General features: G+C 46.3%; 1 protein-coding gene across 2 annotated transcripts in view; it reads left to right on the top strand.

The window, feature by feature from the left end:
• The window catches only part of fam49ba (family with sequence similarity 49 member Ba), a 37,459-nt gene that overhangs the window by 7,083 nt on the left and 9,828 nt on the right, over positions 1-20,548 (top strand). For both annotated transcript variants that reach the window (XM_063219244.1, XM_063219243.1), the window contains exons 2-5: positions 11,925-12,017; positions 12,899-13,020; positions 13,903-14,008; positions 18,685-18,821. In XM_063219244.1, the coding sequence (XP_063075314.1) occupies positions 11,945-12,017; positions 12,899-13,020; positions 13,903-14,008; positions 18,685-18,821 (438 nt within the window). In that variant the 5' untranslated portion in view covers positions 11,925-11,944. The remainder of the gene's footprint in view (positions 1-11,924; positions 12,018-12,898; positions 13,021-13,902; positions 14,009-18,684; positions 18,822-20,548) is intronic.

The raw sequence follows: 20,548 nt of genomic DNA, 5'->3' as shown, positions 1-20,548 counted from the left end.
ATGCCGTGTCCGAAGACTTTCAAGTTACGAAAATCAATCCTGTAACTCATAATGTGCCTCATTCCACCACTGGAATGCTGTACTAGTTGTTGAAAAGGCATTACTACCACAACATTAGAGTAGAGTAGAATACATTTTATTAATCCCGAAGGAAATTAAGGTGTCTGTCATCTTAGGGAAAGGTGAGGTGAAAAAAAAAATCTCATTCCTCTACATTATAATAAGTCACAATGTTGATACATGAGCCGAAGAAAAACTCTGCACATAAGCACATTTACAAGACAGCACAAAAACTGCCTAAACTGGGGTGGGAGTGTTGAGGGGGTGTCCTGAGCAGCCGTCCCACTTGGTCGTCATGGACCTTACACAGAGTCTTTACTAATACAGTACGATTTACTCATTGGCATTCTGGTAATAGCGAAATCAATAACAGGGGCCAGATCAAACAACACTGTTCATTTTTTCTAAAAGTAACAGACTTCAATCCCTTTTCTGTTCTTTATTGTCTATGATTATCATGATTTGTACTGGACGATAAGGCTTTATATCAAAATCATCTTTAATTGACTGTTAAGGGGAAAAAATCACATCAGATCATATGCTTTCAAAGACTGGTAGTCAGTATGGTTATTGTCATTTACAGGTTGTGATTGTTGGGTCAATTTTTTTCAATTAATTCATTAGCCTATTGAAATGTTGATACTTTTCTGAAAAGCATTTCAGATAATTACACTATGGATTTTAGGTAATGAACTCTCAAGGCATGCTCACGTCCTAGTCATTTGCCTTGGATAAGGCTTGTTGCTCATCCTGGTTGGCCTGATCTGACTTTGTGCCTCCATTTCTCCCGGATGTCATTAGTCTGGCTGTCATATCAAGCCCATAGACACAGCTTGGTCTTGAAAGATCCTAGAGACAGGTAGTTGAGTTGTCACAGGCAAGATGGATGGTCGTCTTCACACCCGCACACACATATTGGTCATCCAGTTCGTCTGCCTATTGTCGCACCATAGAGCGATTGCCCATCAGATCACTGATCCCGATGATGGATGCTACAACTCATTTGTCTTTGGGCCCTGATGTCATGGTCAAAGGAACAGCAGGAAGTAGCACATTTATAGCTTGGTCTTACAATGTTTTGGGTTGGAGCGCTCATCTCTGGCTAGGCTAGGCTTGCTAATGTGGCCAGAACACAAATAACTATGCAGAGGCACAGGCTAGTGTTGAACAGGCTAAGATTAAATGTTAAGGACTTTAATTTGTTCCACCACCTTACACCTCACCACGCACGCACAGTCGCACACACACGTGAACACACACACACACACACACACACACACACACACACACACACACACACACACACACACACACACACACACACACACACACACACACACACTACTCTATACAGTTAGTGTTTTGAGGTTTAGGTTGAATCCAGGACATTTTAATATCCATTCCAGAAGATATATACCGTAAGTGCTAAACAGAGATGCACAAGTTTTGTCTGCAGGTTCACTTGGCGACGTGCGGCATTGGACTACTAAATAGTCAAGTCAAGTCATTTTTATTTATGTATTTACAGCACATTTAAACACAACATAGTTGGCCCCGAAGCATGCTTCTTCACAGACATAATAAAAAAGTCAAATAAAGAAAACAGACAAACATAATCCTGTCCTTTTGGTCCATATAAACAATGGTAACACTTTATTTTAGAGATACATCTATTAGCAGTAATACATGCAATGTGCCTGTATAAGTAACTTGTAAGGCATGTACAACGCAAACATTTGTCAGGCATGTATTCGCAAATGTCTTGTTCATGCACAATAAGGGATTTATTACCAATTTAACCTTAGTAAGGACCTAGTAGGCCTTAGCGTTTGCTTAGTACATGCCTTACAAGTTACTTATGCAGGCATTAACATTGTATGTATTAGTGCTTTATAGATGTTTCCCTAAAATAAAGTGTTACCTAAACAATATCTAATAGTACATTACTGTACAAGGAAATGCCATAGTAATTAATCTGCATGCATTAATCTGTCATTTATATTCTCCTTTATTTTACTAGGGTAGTCACATTTGGGCTGCTACCTCTTTTCCAACTGAGCCCTACAAAGCAAAAAGGCAGTAACTGCGCAGAGCTCAAAACGGAGTCAGTTGACTTTGAAATGATACTGCAATCCAGTATATGTGTTTTTTGGGAGATTATTGACATGTGACAGTTTTGTTACTTTATATTACCACCTTTTTTGCAGATCAATCATTTTGTTTAACTTTAGAATTTTATATATATGGCATTAAATTCATAGTAACTCATTTTGAACAGCAATGCAGTTACTGCCTTTTTGCTTTGTAGGGCAGTTACTGAGCCCTAGTCTCAGCCCTTACTGCACCTCTGACTACAGTGCTGTGTCACTGGCGCCAACTCACACTGACTCATGCTCAGCTTTTCACTAATCTCATCCTGTAAATGTCTTGGTCAGTTCTTAGTGTTTGCTTGCCTGCAGCCAACATTGTTGTGGCTGCAAGACTCACTTGGGCATAAATTTACCAGAACCGCTTGGATAGCGCGGCACTCGCAGATCACAAAAGTGATACGTGTATAACTGTAACAGTTCTGGAATGCAGACCCAGTTAATTGTTTTCCGTCCTCAGCCTGTAAGCCTGAGTATTCATGTTACACTCACTTCCAACCCCTGCATGATGTCATGTGAGAGATCATTTTATTTGATAGCAGGAAGACATAGAAACCGACTGACAACATGTGATCCAGGGCTGAGGTGATGGGACCTGAGGGGACGAACATTCATGTGGACCTCCAGATAGAATCCTGTGAGAGGGATACTTCATCAGTTTCACATTTCTTTTGGCACATTTTCACCCTTATGTTTTTTTACCCTTTGCTCTCATGTGTTAAAGAAAGTCAATGGAAAAGGATTACAGTAAGAACAAATTCTGATGTATTTGAGAGATTCAACATTCCAGAGCCTCCACAAGGGGGCAGTAGAATCCTTCTGAGTGATTCTCCGTCTTCGTCTTGCCTCTGAGGGCTGTGAGTTATTATGATTGGCAGTGTTGAATAGTGTGGTGTGCTTCATGCTTTAAAAATATCACCGTTATTGCCCAGCTTTATTGATGTGTTTATGGCGTTTACATGGGCAAATGATACTGAATTCACTGGGCCAATCCGAGCAGTCACAGCAATAAAAGCCCTGCTGCTCACTGTCGGAAATAGCATAATTATAATGATCTCATAACATTACACAGAGCGGCGAGCGTATCAGATATAGGCGCCAGACCTCTGATGTCACAACAAGACAGCACAGCGGAGGTTGAGGGGGTGACAGTTGAGGAGGAGGATGATAAGGGGCGTAGCAGCACATTTTGGGCCCTATATGTACAATCAGCTCCAATGGACCCGCACAGCCATATATCTACATACATTGGACTGCGTGGGGGCCCCCTATATACATGGGGCCCTGGTGACTCAGTCACACTTTACCCCCCCCTGTATGACACCCCTGCTCCGATGTCACAACAAGTCACCACAGCGGAGGTTGAGGGGGTGACAGTGGAGGGGGAGGATGATAAGGGGTTCGCTCCCAGTGCTGCGGCTGCCAAGCATCAGGCCAGGGAGCATCAGCCACACCTCAGCTTCCTGCCTCCCAGCCATCACGTATAGGCCAGGCCAGGCCAGGCTGGCATACACAGGAGACAGCCCAGGGGCATCACCCCACTTCTGCTGCCAGTGCCATCCTACAGGGGCACTCGATCCCCCGCTTCCCTGCCCCCCTGGGGATTCTGCATGGGGGATGGATGACTTTTGTGTTTGTTTGTGTCTATACATTATTATTATATACAATGTTTACTGCATAATGCATACAAACAGACAAACATAAACAAACACACACACAACAGAACAGACAATGTCCTCAGGTTCACAGAGAGTTCAGCATGTTCCGCACGCGTGCATGTGGGTTTGTCTTGGGAAATGGGGGGCCAAAGGGTGGAGTGTGTGTTTATATCTGGGTATCCAAGCAGCCGAGACTGCCCTAGAGCAGATGGAGGGAGACGGAGACGGAAAGAAAGAAAGTCAGCGGTGCTGTTGCTTTTCTTTTAAAGGCAGAAACAGATGTGTTGAGCTTTTGAAACGCGGACTGAAGGAAGTGTGTGAGGCCGCTCGCTGTTATGTAAGAAGTTCCAGGTTTGTCTGTGTGTGCGCGCGCGCAAGGGGGGGACTGGATGGCAGTGCGGACAATCACCTCCAGATGTGTGTGTGTTTGCGCATGTGTACTATATTGTGTGTGTTTTTCAATCTGACTGTGTCTGGGTGTTTAAGTGTGTGCGTGTGTGTGTGTTTTAAAATGTGTGCGTACACGTGTGTGTGTGTGTGTGTTTACGTGAGTGAGCATGTGTGTGTGTAAGCAGTTGTGAATGGGGTTGGGGGGGTGGGGTTGTAATGCTGAGTAAGATAGGACTTACGGTAAGACTAGTGATCTCCCGCTGCATCATCCACTGCTGCACTGCTCTCTGGGGGCACCGGCTAAACGAGCGGAAACACCAAGGACATTTTTTTTTGCGAGTGTGTTTAACTGTGAGTGTGTTGCCTGAGTTAGAGCAGCGTGATGTGTTCGCTTGACTCAGACATAGCAGTGGTCATCGTGCGTGTGTGTGTCTCTGTTTTGGGGGTGGAGTGAGGGGTGTGTGAGTGGGCGGGGGAGTTGTGGTCTGGGTCCATATAAACAGCTGGACTTGAGCCGCCACATGTGAGGGTGGGGGGGGGGGGGTGGCGTGGTGGCGAAAGTGAAGTACTGTAACTAACTGGTCATTCAACAGGCACACACACGGCTGCAGTGCAGCACAGTACATTCTGTACATATTAATGTGTCCACAGTCAGACATCCTGACATCCTGATTCGCAGAGGTGCATCTTGTCACCAGGCTAAGCCCCCAAGCCCCTATGGTGGGCAGCAACCCACACTTTAAAGTACAATAGTGGTGATTTTGGTTCAAATGTGCCTTCTTTTAGATGTTTTGCTTGGGGCTCCATGAGACCCTAGATTCGCCTCAGCTGAGTCGAGACACAGTTAGTTGGTCACACCACATCAGCAACATCTGGAGAGTAGCAACAGGCTGACTTCAGTGGAACAGGGGGAGAGAGAGAGAGAACAGAGAGAGAGGGAGAGAGAGAGAGAGAGAGAGAGAGAGAGAATAATATAGAGGCGGTGCTTGGCCAAATTTTGAACATGCTGTACCCAACTTGGTGCTTTACTTTGTATAGACTCTTTTTTTACTCGAATTCCAGTCCATCTTATGTAGTAGTTTCCCACAAACAGTCTGAGAGCTGAACAGTTTTGTGTGGAATGGCATGGGCTTTCTACAGGGTTATCTAGAAGACAAACATAAGGGGGGAAATATTACATGAAGTCGATTGTCAGTTAAAGTCAGTTGCGCCTTTTTAAACAGTCCAAGTCTAAACTCTTCTCAGATGGTTCACTTGAGTGTGTGACGACATTATGTATGCGTCTGAGTTTTACGGTGACAGTTTTGAGTGTGTGGGTGTGTGAATAGTGAGCGCAATGTTGTATTTCAGTGGGGTGTTGATGTTAGTCATAGCGACTCCCTGCAACAGCAGCAGCCCACTGCCCACAAGGCCCCGCCAGCCTGTCTGTCTGACTGGCTGCCATACTGCTGCATTGGACCGGATGGGTGTGGGGGTGTGTCTGCACGAGAGTAAAAGTGTGTGTTTCTGTATGTCCATGCGTTTCGTCCTGTGGGTGTCCGCGTGCGCGTGCGCGTGTATGGGTGTGTGTGTGTTTGTGCAACTCACACCAACGCAGTTTGGCGCAGAAGAGAGCAAATCTGGGTCACGCCAGGCGCTGGCTGGCTGACTGGCTGGCTGGCTGCGGCAGCCTCCCTTCCTGCACTGCAGCAGAAAACAGACACAGCAGCGGGAGCCTGCAAAGCCTCGCCGCAGCACACGTGACGCCCCTCCTCCTCCTCCTCCTCCTCCTCCTCCTCTTCCTCCCCCTCCCCAACCAACCCCACAGCCCACCCCACTCCTCCCCTCTCCCACCACGCCTGCCTGTGAGCCTGCGAGCCTGTCAGTAGACGTTGCGGGGGGGAGGGGTGGAAAAGGGCGGGGCTCAAGGCGCGTGCTCTGCTGACTGGCCCGGGCAGGAGCAGTGTGCTGTGCTGTGCTGTGCTGTGCTGTGGGCGGAGGGGGTGAGGGTGGTGTGGGGTGTGTCGCTGTAGTAGTAGTGGAGCGGAGTAGAGTGGAGTGGAGTGAAGCACGTGGGAATGCATGCTGCTTGGGCAAGAGTAAAGGGCTGCTGCATTGCTGAGGGAGGAGAGAGGCTCTCTGATGCCTCCTCTCTATGCTCTCTCTGCTTATTGCAAACCTATACTGCACAGTTGCATGGTGCTGACAGAATTTAGCAACATTGCAACTAGAGCATGTTGAAGTGAACATATTTCAGCAGCATGCCATGCATGTGTACACATTGGGTGTTTATATGTTCTTGTATTAGATTGTAGCCAAATATTAAAATTATAATCTGATAATGGGCATGGGTTGTAATAACACAATGTTTTGTGATGTTCCAATATTTTCTTTTTTCCATGCTATGCAACACTTTGCTTTTGACATATTTAACTTAAGTCGGCAAATGATCAATTGCAATATTATTGTTTCAAGTGCATGAAAGTGGGTTTAAGGGTCACGGTTAATTATGTGTGTCAGTGTGTTATTGCATGATGACACCATTTGGAAAAACGTATTTAATTAATTAATGAAAATGACTGTCGCTAAGACTACTTGAAATAAAGTAGGTCATTTTTTAAACTTTTTTAAAAAGTACTCCATTTTACCTGAAGCTGGACTGAATGGAAGTGTTGCTATAAAAAGATCACAGGAAATCTCTCACAGGACTTGCTACGCTTGTCATTTTTCTAAAACTTAAAATCTTGCCCGTGTCAAACTTCTCATACTCATCACCTTTTTTCTTTCTCTCAAAGCCACTCTCTTTTTCCGTGTGTACTCATTATTCATTTATTCCACTCCTTTCAAGTCACAGAAAAACATCATGTTCGACTCCAGCTCTCCTCTCCTCTCTGCTACGCGCTCTCTGATTGGCTGAGAGCTTGTTTTCAGTTGAGACAGCTTTCTTGGGCTCCATGGAAACAGTGAAATTTTGAGCTCCCTTTCCTAGCCAATGAGAAGGGTGGGCGTGTGGGTTGTAGTCAAATGAGTTTCCCTCAGCTGACAGCGGCCCCCCCTTTTCCCTCCCTCCCTCCCTCCCTGCCTCCACCTGGGGTGCCCTGAGCGTACGGCGGGGGCTTGGAGGTTTCATAATGCCAGTGGGCTCGGGTGACTGCTCTCTCCCCCACTGACATGATTCCTCACTAACACACAAAAACAAACCCCACACGCCTGCGTGCACACACACATGGAGGCGTGCACGCACAAATACGTATACAGAGAGGCACGCTCAACGCGCATGCATGCAAACACACAGGCACACAGCTGACACGCATACAAAAAAACCAAACAAAAACATACAGACCTACAGTATGTCTCTAAGGTGAGGCAGAGGGCTGAGTGCTGACACAGTGCTGAATTTCAAAACATTTTGTGCAAATCACCCATCTGGTGTGTTAGCAGCACCACCATACAGTATTATATCGGTGTATGTTTTGGTTGGTATACACGTCACTTGGTCTTCTGTAGTTTGCAAAGCCTGTTGTTAAGGGGTTTGGTGTTGAAGACTTCTGACTACAGACCGAAAAGACTGTTGACATTGTCCCTGTGTGCCTCTGTGTGTGTGTGTTTTGATTTTTTTTTTGTACTGCACACTCGAAGGGGGGGGGAAAAACGACTATTTTGCAGGTTTACCCAAGCTCTTTATCTCTAAAGTTAACGGTACCTTGGCAGTTCTAAGCACACCTTTCAGCCTACTTTGTTTTTAATAGGTCACCCATTATGCTTTGGATTAGAGAACCTCAGTGACCTGTGGGTGTGTTAAACCACTCTTGCGGTTTATATGAGGTAAATCTGCCTCCACCTCAGCAAGCGCTGTTCACTCCTAGGCAGATCTAATCTAGTTTCAAACACACACACACACACACACACATACACACACCACTTTTTTTGTTAATTACCCTCCTTTGCTCTGTGCTCTGTTTATCCAGGAGCGGTGACTCTATGTCCTGATATTACCATCTGCGGGCATATGTTTGTTTGTGTGTGTCTTCAGGAGTGAGGGCGGGAGAGGAGGACTCAAGACTAGAGTAGGTCTGGTCAGTTCAGTTCTCTTTTTTGTACAGTGGCAGATGACAGCCGTGAGTCACGGTGGAAAATGAAATAATCGAATCGCTGCCTTAAGAAATCGATATTGAATCATATCGTCATGGAAGCTGTGATTTACACCCCTAGTTGAGTCACGATGCTGTGATGAAGAGTCATGGAACTCGCTCTGGGACGTGACACATTCCTTCCCCCGGGAGAGAGAGAGCAGTGACTTCACTTCACAGGGGCATCTGCGTCTCCCCTACCCCCTACACCCTACTCATCTCTGCCCCAAACCCACAACACCCGACCCAACCAAACCCGACCAGCCCAGCACATACGCATACACATGCCCATGCCCGCCCATCTGTGCCAGTTTGGGGCGGTCACTCAGACAGGTGGTGGTAGCACTGCTAGGGGGCAGCAGAACACTGAGGAAGTGGACACCAGCCGACACACAGACAGGCAGGCAGGCAGGCAGGCAAGCGGGCGCAGAGCCGTCGCTAGACATAAGCAGAGTATGCAGAGTGCTTAGGGCACCAACCACTGCTGGGGGCACCAACCGCTTTGTCCTCAAAATTGGGGCCTCTTAAATTGAGATTGATTAAAAAAACAGCATGACAAAATATTGAAGACATATTTATTAGTTAGTAGATTATTACTAATTATTATTATTATTATTATTATGTAATTATGAAGGGGGGCCTCCTGACCAGTTATGCTGAGGTCTTCCAAAACCTTAGCAGCGGCCCTGGGCGTGCGGGTAGCATGTAGGAGTGGCTGCAGTACAGGCGAGGCCAGGAGGAGTGTGGTCAGCAGTATCTGTTACTCGTAGCAGCAGCAGCAGCATGGGTTGGGCACTGGACCTCTGGGGATGTGGACATGTTGGGGCGGTGTGCGCTCGACTCGCCGAACGGCTGGTGCAACATTTCAAGGAGTTGGTACATAAATCTGGACCAGGTCCAGACAGCACGTGGAAGTGTTGGAACAGCATGTCCATGTGTAGAAGGCCCATGTATAGTATAGTATAGTGTAGAGTAGAGTAGAGTAGAGTAGAGTAGAGATTAGAGAAACTTTATTGATCCCCAGGGGGAAGTTCAGGTGTCAAGTAGCTACATAAACACACACACACATACACACACACACACACACACATGCCAAGATGTTTCCCGATCTGGGCCAGCCCTGGCATCTAAGGCAATCCAATCCCCAATAATGATGTCCTTCTTAGTGTAGTAGAGGGCTGTGGGATTGCAGATTCCTCACTCACCTTTGTGCTGTGCAGGTGCATGATGAAATGAAGAAAAAATGTACACTCCTTTAAAGGTGCACTGTTTAACATTTTTAGTAGTTCATTTCCAGAATTCACACTGTCTATTCACAAATGTTACCTTCTTAACAAATACTTACCACCACCATTACAATTCAAACAAAAGTATTCATTATTAATGTGAAAATTGCATGTTACATATACAAGTACATGAAAAGGGGGATCTTCAATAAAAGGCTGGTGCAACATTTCAAGGAGTTGGTTCATAAATATGGACCAGGCCCAGACAGCACGTGGAAGTGTTGGAACAGCATGTCCTTGTGTAGGAGGCCCATGTATAGTAGGGGTGTAATTAATAATCGATATGTACTATCGGTGTATCGAATCATATCGTATCGTGGGACATTCTTAAGTGTCGGAAATGATCAAATCGCTGGCCCCTGCCGAATGCCCTAGCTCCATGACATAATAGAAGTGGAAAAGTAATTGGAAATAATTATCGAATCGTATCTTATCGTGGGGCATTCTTAAGTATCGAAAATAATCGAATCGCATCATCATGGAGGCTGTGATTTACAGCCCTAATGTATAGTATAGTATAGTATAGTATAGTATAGTATAGTATGGTATAGTATAGTGTAGTATAGTATAGTATAGTATAGTATAGTAGGGGGTTGTGGGATTGGAGAGATTCCTCACTCACCTTTGTGCTGCCTGGGTGTATGATGAAATTAGGAAAAGTTTAAACTCTTTTAAGTGTTGTCACTTCGAGAGTGTTGTTGCGGATGCTTTTGCAGAAGAAGCCGCTGTTTCAAAAAACACACAGTACATACAGTACACGCTTATATGTATGCACACACACATACACACACACGCAGCTGTTTCAGAAAGCATAGAGTACATCCACGCTTACATGATGTATGCACACACACACACACACACATATGTGTGACGGAGATAAAGAGATAGAGAGCTGAGCTGTGCATGCTAGTCGTGGTGCTGTGATACCAGTGACAGATGCTGTCGGTCACGCTCGCCACATGACGCCAGATGTTGGCGTGGCGGTGGGTTGGCCGGTCGGTGGGGGTCCGGTCGGTTTCGGCACGCAGAGGGCAGCAGGCTCCGTCCCCAGAGTGTCTGCACGGGGGAGGAGGGGGGTGGGAGGCATATTGCCCCTCCATATTGCAGTACTTGTGGGTGGACATATATTATGCACACATCTGTGACATGAAGGACTGTCACTGACTAACTGACATGGGCATTATCGTATAATCCTTTGTGATGCTTACCGGTACTGTGTCATTGCTCGAAATGAATGCACTGCATTGTTTTTTTGTGTCCACTGTTTGCATGCCAACTTTTGAGGCAGACAATGTTTGTTTTGGGCTGTGTTTTAATCCCCTGGTTGTTTACATGCTACTGTCTAAGACCATTTTTAGTGATACACAGTACAAAATGATGCATTATTGTATTTAATCACAAACCCATAGTAAAGAAATTGTACAAAAAACATGTCTATGTTTGTTGCAATGATACATTATATTATTTTACTAATAATACTATAGTTGCAGACCACTGATGTTGAATGAATGATTTATTGGTTTCATGGTTCAGTCAGCATTGCTTATTGGATGAAATACGTTGGACATAAATACTTTATTATACATTCTCTTGTAACTATTTGCCCCAGACAGTTTCTTTCAATGCCTAAAACCTCTGCTCTTGTTTACACTGTTTACCTGTGTACAGTATACTGTATACAGAAAAAGCCCCTCCCCTCCCCACATGTGCACGTACACACAGACACACAGACACAGACACACACACACACACACACACACACACACACACACACACACACACACACACACACACACACACACACACACACACACACACACACACACACACACTCCAAACCCAGACAGACTCAGACTCAGACATATAGCCAGCCATAGAGACAATCCCGACTGTCTTTCCCACTTGGGGCACACATACATACAGTACAGTACAATACAGTAGAGGCCCATCCATTATAGCAGGAGTCTCATCGAACCCTGATGGCTGAGCAAGGGCTGAACTGGCCATCTGGCATAGCGGACATTTTCCTGTGGACCCCTCACCCTCGTGGGCCCCTATTTTCAGAAATGTAAAAAAAAGCTTTTTTTTAAACATTTCTGAAAATAGTGGCCCATGAGGGTGCGGGGCCCATCATTGAGTCAGTTCTGTGCCGCTAATTATGAGGGGGACCTTTAAGCCAAAGGTGCCCGGGCCTATTTCTCCCCCAGCCCAGCCCTGGGCTCCTAGGTGAGGGTGATTTATGATCGTCCGCCTGCTCCTCTCCTCTCTCCTCAGGTTCCTCCTCACTGGTGGCTATGGGGAACCTAATCAAGGTCCTGACACGGGACATAGACAACAACACCGGCAACTTCTTCTTGGACTTTGAAAGTAGGTCGACTCCACTCCACTCCACTCGTCTTCTTCGATGAAGTCTTGTGAAAAGTCTGCTTCAACAAGCAACCCCTTGCACACCATACCACACCACACCACCGCATACTGTACCACACCACACCACTGCACACTGTAGAAAGTATGCCGCAACCATTGCACCATACACCGCACACTCTAGAACGCCTACCATACTGCAACCACTAGCACACTGTATATTCATTCACATAGCCATGTCTACATGCTCACAGACTAATGTGCAAGCTGACAGCAGTGAAGCATACAGTCATACAGTGCTTTCTGTTTGATTTTCTATACATCTGTCAGTAAAGGCAATTGGATATTGTTGAATTTTAACCCACCAGCTATCTGTATTTATTTGAAGAGCTTCTTTGCAGAATGACGTATATCCATTTTGGAACATTTTTGGAAAGCATTGAAAGTGGTGGAAATTCTTTTAAATCTTAACCTGCTCAACCACCTTTACACAACTGTATTTTCAAATCATTATCTGTCCCTGTGCATTACCAATATTATATTATATACAATGCTACATTCTATATGGGAAAGTGACATTTTTGTATTGGGCATTCCATTGAATTGCTATGTAGTAGTAGGAAATGGATCGCACTCAATTTTTCTTCTTTCTTGTTGCTTTATTTTTATTTTAACATTGCAGGGACTGTCATGTCAGTCCCTGCAATGTTAAAATAAAAAGAAAACAACAAGATAGTAGAAAAATTGAGTGCGATCCATTTCCTACTACTAAATTACTTCAGAGACGCACCAACAAGACGGAAGAGCGCGGTGTGTTGAAGATAACCATTGAATTGCAATGTAAAATGCCCTTTCTGCTCTAACGTATCATCCTCTCCCTGCAGATGCCCAGCCTACAGGCCCAGAGAGGAAGGTGTGGGACGAGGTGAATGAGGTGCTAGTGGAGGCCATGGAGATCCTCGAGGAGCTACAGTCATACAGTGGAGCAGGGGAAGCCATCAGACAGGTGACACACCTCGCTGACTTTTGAAAGTGGGAGATATTATTGATAATACATCATCAATAGGGTAATTTAAAAAAAATAGACCCACTTTTAATACCACCAACTGTGCTTTGATGCCAAGTGCTGGTGAATTGCAGGTTCACAACATGTACAAAGGAAAAAATGATCACAGCGCACCATTACATTGTTGTATCAAGCAATATGTATTGCAGAATGCTTCCTGTATTCTATATCAGTATAATTAATTGATCGTAATTAGTAGTGGCAGTAGTATCATTAGTATTCATAGTAGTAGAAATGCTTAGTGGTACCTGCCCTGAGGCTTTATGTTAAAACATGTCCTTCAGGTGAGTCTCATGTCTCCATAAGTACAGAACAGGGGCCTATACTACAAAATTGGTTCAGGAGTAAACCAGGTTAAGTTAAGAGCTAAATCATTTAATAGACGAGACTGGAGTCCTCATTTTCTTAACCCATTGACGCCTAAGGCACCTGCAAAAAAAGGGTGCTGAATGCCTGAGCCCTTTTTAAGAAAAGCTGCCCTCAGCCTATAAAAACCTAAATATCTCAGCTTCTGAAGCAAATAAAATTATGCCCTAAGCTGCATTTAAACGCTAAGACCCTCATCTTTCAGTAGAATGTGTTCACTCATCTTAAACAAACAGAGATTTTTAATGAAGTTCTCTCAAATCTCATGAGCCTGAATGTTGCGTAATGCAGCTCTAGGCGCCAGGGCATATGTTGCGCAAGACAACATCAGGCATCAGTGGGTTAAAACAATGAGGACTCCAGTCTCATAACATCAGTAACTTAACCTGGTTTACTCCTTAACCAGCTTCCTAGTATAGGCCCTAGGTGAATGAGCAGGTGTGCTGTGTTTGACAGGCTATACAGCAGCCCAGTGAAGAGCGTGTGCAGGAGAGGGCCTGGGCCGCGGTAGTGCCACTGGTGGGAAAGCTGAAGAAGTTCTACGAGTTCTCCCTGAAGCTAGGTATGCCTGTCCTCCCATTTACTGTAACACTATATTATGTAACACTATAATGTCCATTCACTTTGCCAAGGTTAGGTGAGGAACACACAGTGGCTTGTTGGTGTTTAGGTATGCGTGCGTGCGTGCGTGCGTGTGCGTGCGTGCGTGTGCATACACAAGTGTGTGTGTGTCTGTGTCTGTGTCTGTGTTTGTGTCTGTGTCTGTGCGTGCATCCCAGCTTATTGCATGCCAGTGTGGAATATGGCGTATGACCCAGATGTGCACGGCAAGCCTTGTTCCGGGAAGGACTGATGCTGTGTAGCCAGTCAGTCAGCTGACTTGCTGTAGTCCTCCTCCCGCTCCGCATCCTCCTTGTACTGTGTTATCACAAGTTAATGAGTGAGTCAGACACCCTGTGTGCCCTTCACTATCAGCCCAGCACTCCTCAGGCTGCGCTACACACTACTGTGAGTGGCTGGCTCTCCATCGCTTTCCCGCAAGCCTGGCAGGGACGGGAAGACGGGAAGACGGGAACTCTTTCTCTCTCTCCCTCTCCCTCTCCCTCTGCATCTGCTGTTGCCCTGTCGCTGTCGCCCTCCTTCCTCCTGTCTTGCTTTCTGTCTGGCTTTCTGTTCCTTTCTTTTTTCTCTTTTACTCTAGCCTTTTTTTCATATGTGCAGTTGCTATTTTTATCTCTCTCTCTTCCTTTGGCTACATTTCTAGTATGATCTTATGATCATATTATGATCATCGTCTCTCTCTGTCTCTCTCTCTCTCTCTCTCTCTCTCTCTCTCTCCCTTCTTCTCTCCCTCTCTCTTTCCCTCTCTCCATCTTCTTACTTCCCTTTCTACCTGCGTTCCTCTTCTCTCTATTTCCCTCTTTGACTGCACTGATCTCACCCCCTGCCTCTGACTCAGACAGCGCAAGCGTCTGGTGCTTGCTGCATCAACTTCCCGAAAATCGCCTTCGCTGGCACACACACATGCACGCACATTCAGACACACACACACACACACACACACACACACACACACACACACACACACACACACACACACACACACACACACACACACACACACACACACACACACACACTCACACACACACACCTCTTCTGCTGTATAGAAGGACAAGTCCATCTTACTGGAGGGGGTGGGTGAGGTGAGGTGAGGTGGTTGGCGGAGTGTGACGCTTGACGGTGACGGCGCTCGCCGGAGGTGGACTGGATGAGCCGCGGCACAAAGCCCCGACAGCTGCCACTCAGCGATGAGGTCACGCCTGGTCAGGCGGCATTAGACCGCACGTCAGTCTGCCGCACCTCGCACTCGTACGCTCGCTCACGGCCGCCCGCCCGCCACTGCTTATGTAATGCTCCTGTTGCCCCGCCTACCACCAGCCCCCCCGCCCGAGCCCTGCCCCACATTTCCCCTATACCAAACCACCAGGGTTGGACTGGCCATCTGGCATTGCGGGCATTTCCCACTGGGCCCCGCGCCCTCATGGATTTCTACATTTCTGAATATAGGGGCCCACGAGGGTGCGGGCCCACCGTTAAGTCAGTTGATGATGATGATGATGATGGTGATCAGTTTTTATTCAATATCTTGCAGATGAAGGTGACATGTTCAGTGATAACTTTGCATTAGATATTGAAAGGGAAGTCAGTCAGTTATGTGCCGCTAATTATGAGGGGCCCCTTTAAGCCCCCCCCCCATGGCCCTATTTCTCCCCCAACCCAGTCCAGCCCAGCAACCCACCCACCCCTGCTGCGATCAGAGAGATGTCAGGAGGGTTGCCCTGTGGCTTTGTAGTAGTAGACCACCGTGCAGTGGCACAGGGTGAGGAATGGCTGTAGTGACACTAATCGGCTATGGGTTGGTCACGAAAAGGGTTACACAATCCCATTCTGTCTGTGTGTGTAGATTTGTAGGCAGGCATGTAAGGTGAACAGACTTGTGTTTGTTGTGTGTTTTCGAGGAGGATGTCTTCTGCTGTTTGTGTGTGTGTGTGTGTGCGTGTGTGTGTGTGCGAGTGTATGCAAGTGTGTGTGTGTGTGAGTGTGTGTATGTGTGTGTGTGTGTGTGTGCATACAGTATGTCTGTATGCATATGTGTGTGTGTGTGCAAGCGTGTGTTTGTTGAGTGTATGTGTGTGTGTGTGTGTGTGTGTAAATATGTCTGTATGCATATGCATATGTGCGTGTATGTGCAAGCATGTGTGCGCGTGCATGTGCGTGTGTTGTAGTGCATGACAGACACCTGGTCCATGTGGGACCTCCCTGTGGCGGAGCGGCGGCACGTCTTAATTGGATTAGAGCTCTCCTTGGGCCAGACCAATCTGTGTTACCTCACCAAACACACTACCGCCACCCCACCCCCATCATGCCACTATACTTCACCAGACCGCATTCCTCTCTCCTGTCGTGCTGGGCTGCACGCTAACAACAAAATAGAGCTGGCATTTGTTGTCCGTTGTTTTATTCCAGACCGTTTTAGTCAATTTCTTCAGCAGTGTCTGTGGAAGATGCTTGATCGTAATGTCTGAAGCATTATGGCGACATGAAATTGGTTCCACTGTTGACGGCGTATACATGGGGTTTTTTTTTGTTTATGAACACGGTATTATGAGGAGGGGCAAGACATAACACTGGCAGCCAACCACGTGAGCTAATTTTTTGACCGACAACGGTTTCCAACAATCAGAGGTTGAAATTGTGCACAGCCAGGGTCGCGCAGCCAGGGGAAAACAAAAGTTGAGAATTACTAACACATTTCGATGGCATTCTGAAATATGTGACCAGTGACCTCTCTCGTAACAGCGCTTTGATCCCCTCATGGCTCAGACTTCACATGAGCATTCCCATGATCACATGCTCTGATGTGACTGCTGAGGTATGTGGCGGCGTTCAGCTGTTGTGACGGTAGAGGAGAGGCGGCCATGGTTGGCTGTGTTGTGTTTTGTTTCTCCGAGGCCTTGGGGGTGGGGGTGGGGGGGTTCATGTGAATCAGAGGAGGGGGAAGTGAGGAGTGGTCGAGGAGGGGTGGGGTTTAGGCAGCAGGGAAGTAGGTCACGACCTAATTAGCTATGACACATCCTCTAATCAGCCACAAACACGACAGCCAATCAGAGTCCTCTCTGGGGGCCGAGCCCACCCCCCAGACGCCTCTAGCATGGTCAAAACCACCCCACGCTGTCTCTCTTCCACCCCCTCTCCTCTCTTTTACCCCCCGTGCCCCCCCCCACCAACACTGTATCCCCCCCGCTGAATTGTGGGATTTGTTTTGGTCTGTGGGGGAGTGCTGAAAAATGCATGTGGTAGGCTGTGCTGTGCTGTGCTGTGCTGTGCGTGCTGCCCGCCGCCAGACCAGACCGCGTCTGGCTACCGTGGAGCTGCTACCATGGCACCGAGACCTCGTCTGCAGCCCAGTCTGGCCCCTCACCCCACCTCACCTCACCTCCACTCCGTACACACACACACACACACACACACTCCAAACACATAAACAGCACACACCCACATGCACATTACACACAGATCCTCGTCCCCCGTCCTCCACCCCCACCCCACTCTGTAAACACACACACACACTTACACACACACACACACACACACACACATATCAACAAGACACACCCACATGCACATTACATACACACAGATCCTCGTCCTCTGTCCTCTGTCCTCCACCCTCACCCCACTCCACTCTGTACACACACACACACACACACACACACACACACACACACACACACACACACACACACACACACACACACACACACACACACACACACACATACACACACACACACACACACACACACACACACACACACACACACACACACACACACACACACACACACACACACACACACACACACAAACACACATCTTCCTCCTGGTCTGTCCTCCTCCCCCATCCCCTCTGGTGAGGGGGCCATGTGGTATCTGTGCCAAGAGGCCCCTCCTACACAACAAGCTCATGTATAAAAAAAAGTGTAATGTATGATCGATTTTCTCACGTCGTAAATAGTGGCAGTCTCATGTGTTTTTATTTTTTTTTGCTTAATGCTGATTGGACTGGGCAGTAAATAAAGTTAATTGAAGCATCTCTATTGATTTTAATTGAACTGCACTCAGTTCCAGTTGACTCCCATTATTGTTCTTGCTCTTCATTCATCTTCTGTTTAATTTCTCCTCCACCCCAGAGACCTGACCTTCCCATTTATCCTCAATTAGGTTTTTTTTTTAATCCTGTAATACCACATCGCCATCTCTTTATTCTTTGTCCTTACTGTCCCCTTGTGTATTTCTTTCTTTCTTTCTCTTTCTTTCTCTCTCTCTCTACCCTCCACACCCCTTCCCTTTCACACCTCCATCTCACCCCACCATCATTGTTTTTCTCTTCCCCTGTCTGCTCCACTTGCTCTCTCTCCTCTCTCACACTCTTTCTCTCTCTCTCTCTGTCTGTCTCTCCACTCTCTCCAATGTCTTCACTCAATTTTTTTTGTCATCTTTCTGTCCCCATCTTCCTGTCTCTGTCTCTCTGTCTCTGTGTCTCTTTCTCTCTCCCTCCCTCCCTCCTCTCTCTCTCTCTCTCTCTGCACTTTCCATCTCTCTCTCCACTTTCCATCTCTCTCTCTCTCTCTCTCTCTCCCTCTCTCTCCCTCTCTCTCTCCATCTCTCCAGAGGGGGCGCTACACGGCCTGCTGAGCTCCCTGACGAGTACGCGCTGCAGCCCGACGCAGCACCTGGAGCAGGAGCAGGCGCTGGCGCGGCAGTTTGCCGAGATCCTCCACTTCACGCTGCGCTTTGATGAGCTCAAGGTGAGCGGAGCGCGCACCGGCCGCCAGCGCTGCAGGGAACGCATCCGGACGCCGGGCGCCACACCCGCCACTCTCACTTCCTGCACGGCCCGCATTCACTCAAGTGGCACCATAGCTAATCATGCACCACCTCTACTGTACGTACAGCAACAGTGCTGGGGTGCATTTCTCAAAAGCATAGTTGTTAGCCAGTTAGCAACTTGGGTAATTGTCAATAGGAAATTGCACTGTAAACAACAAAGTAGTTAACGTGGTTAACAGCTACACTTTCGAGAAAAGCACCCCTGCTCTGCTCAAGCCAAGTGCTGACAACAGGAACAGAGAGAGAGAGTGGGTTGGAGATGTGGTTTTAGAGAGCAGCGTGATGAGGAGGGAGAGAGATGCAGAAAGAGGTAGCCAGAGAGAGAGAGAGAGAGAGAGAGGGAGGGAGGAAGAGTTTGAATGACAGGGTGGAGATGAGCGAAAGCTTAAAATAGAAGCGGAGGTGTAAAGCAATATTGTAATTATCAGTGCAAAGGTGAGCTGTGTTGAGGGAAATGGAAGGTGAGAGGACAAGAGCATATCATGGCAGGTGGTGAGGAGGAGAGAAGCTCCTCTCTGGGCGGGCAGGAAAAGCTCTCATTAATGGGGTATAGTCCGGGAGCCGTGGGGTTGAACCCAGATTTCTTTGATAAAGTTCTTTTTTTTGCTTTATCTGATAGATTTTAGGCAAGTCTTCAAGATTTCAGATGATGCCTGGTGATATCACTTGAGCATTTTCAGATTTTGAGCCTTTATTGTCCCATAAATGCAAATTATGACAAAAAACTAAAGACACCTAATATTACTGTGAATAATGTTATAAAATGTACCACATTGCTTATATTACCTGAAAAACATTCACATTGGACTGCCTTAACACTGCCCTTATTGAAACAAACCCAATATGGGGTAATAATTAACCCTTTCATAACAGCAATCCCACAAATAAGACGAGACACTGTAGGTGAATAGGGTATTTTTTTTTAACTTGCAGATATCAATATGAAACTTTATCAGATGATTACTCGTATGAATTGGAGAAAAAAATGTATTACAAGTTTTCTATATTTTATGTTTAAATAGGCTAATTAGGCTATTATCTAATTAAATATGCACTAATTTGCATTATATTTTGATGCAATGAATCTGACCACCTGAAAATGCCAGCTTCAAAATTCCTTTTTTATTTTGTTAATATCCTACATACAAGAATATTTACTGTGGTTAATTGTGGCTATCTCCTTTTGTTATCCAGGTACAGAGAAAATACTGCTAATAACCTTAAAAAATGCGATTTTGGCCTATTTTTATGCATTTAGTTATATAAATCAGGTCATGAATGACAAATCAACAAATGCCTCAGTAAAAACATTCACAACATTGCTTAGAATAAGACTGTAAAGTATGGAACGGATTGTGCATTATGAGATCCTGCATAACATCACATCATGACAACATACATGACAACATCGCCGGTAGGTAGCCTACCACAAATAGCCAACATAAAAGGGAAAAAAAAGAGCAGAGTGTGGGGGTAACTGGTGAGCAGTCGTTGGCTGTTCCAAAAGATGAGTAAAGAAATGATATACATCCAGTGTATCCAGACTGGTATTGAATGATCACTTAAATCCATAAAGCCATCAAATAAGATCTGTACATGCATTTAAATTTACACAGAAAGACCTATATACACTGCAACATACAGT

This window comes from Engraulis encrasicolus, chromosome 16 (genome assembly GCF_034702125.1).
Source record: "Engraulis encrasicolus isolate BLACKSEA-1 chromosome 16, IST_EnEncr_1.0, whole genome shotgun sequence".
Classification (NCBI taxonomy): domain Eukaryota; kingdom Metazoa; phylum Chordata; class Actinopteri; order Clupeiformes; family Engraulidae; genus Engraulis; species Engraulis encrasicolus.
Note: the sequence above shows the minus strand (reverse complement) of the source record. Positions and strands in the feature narration are given on the sequence as shown.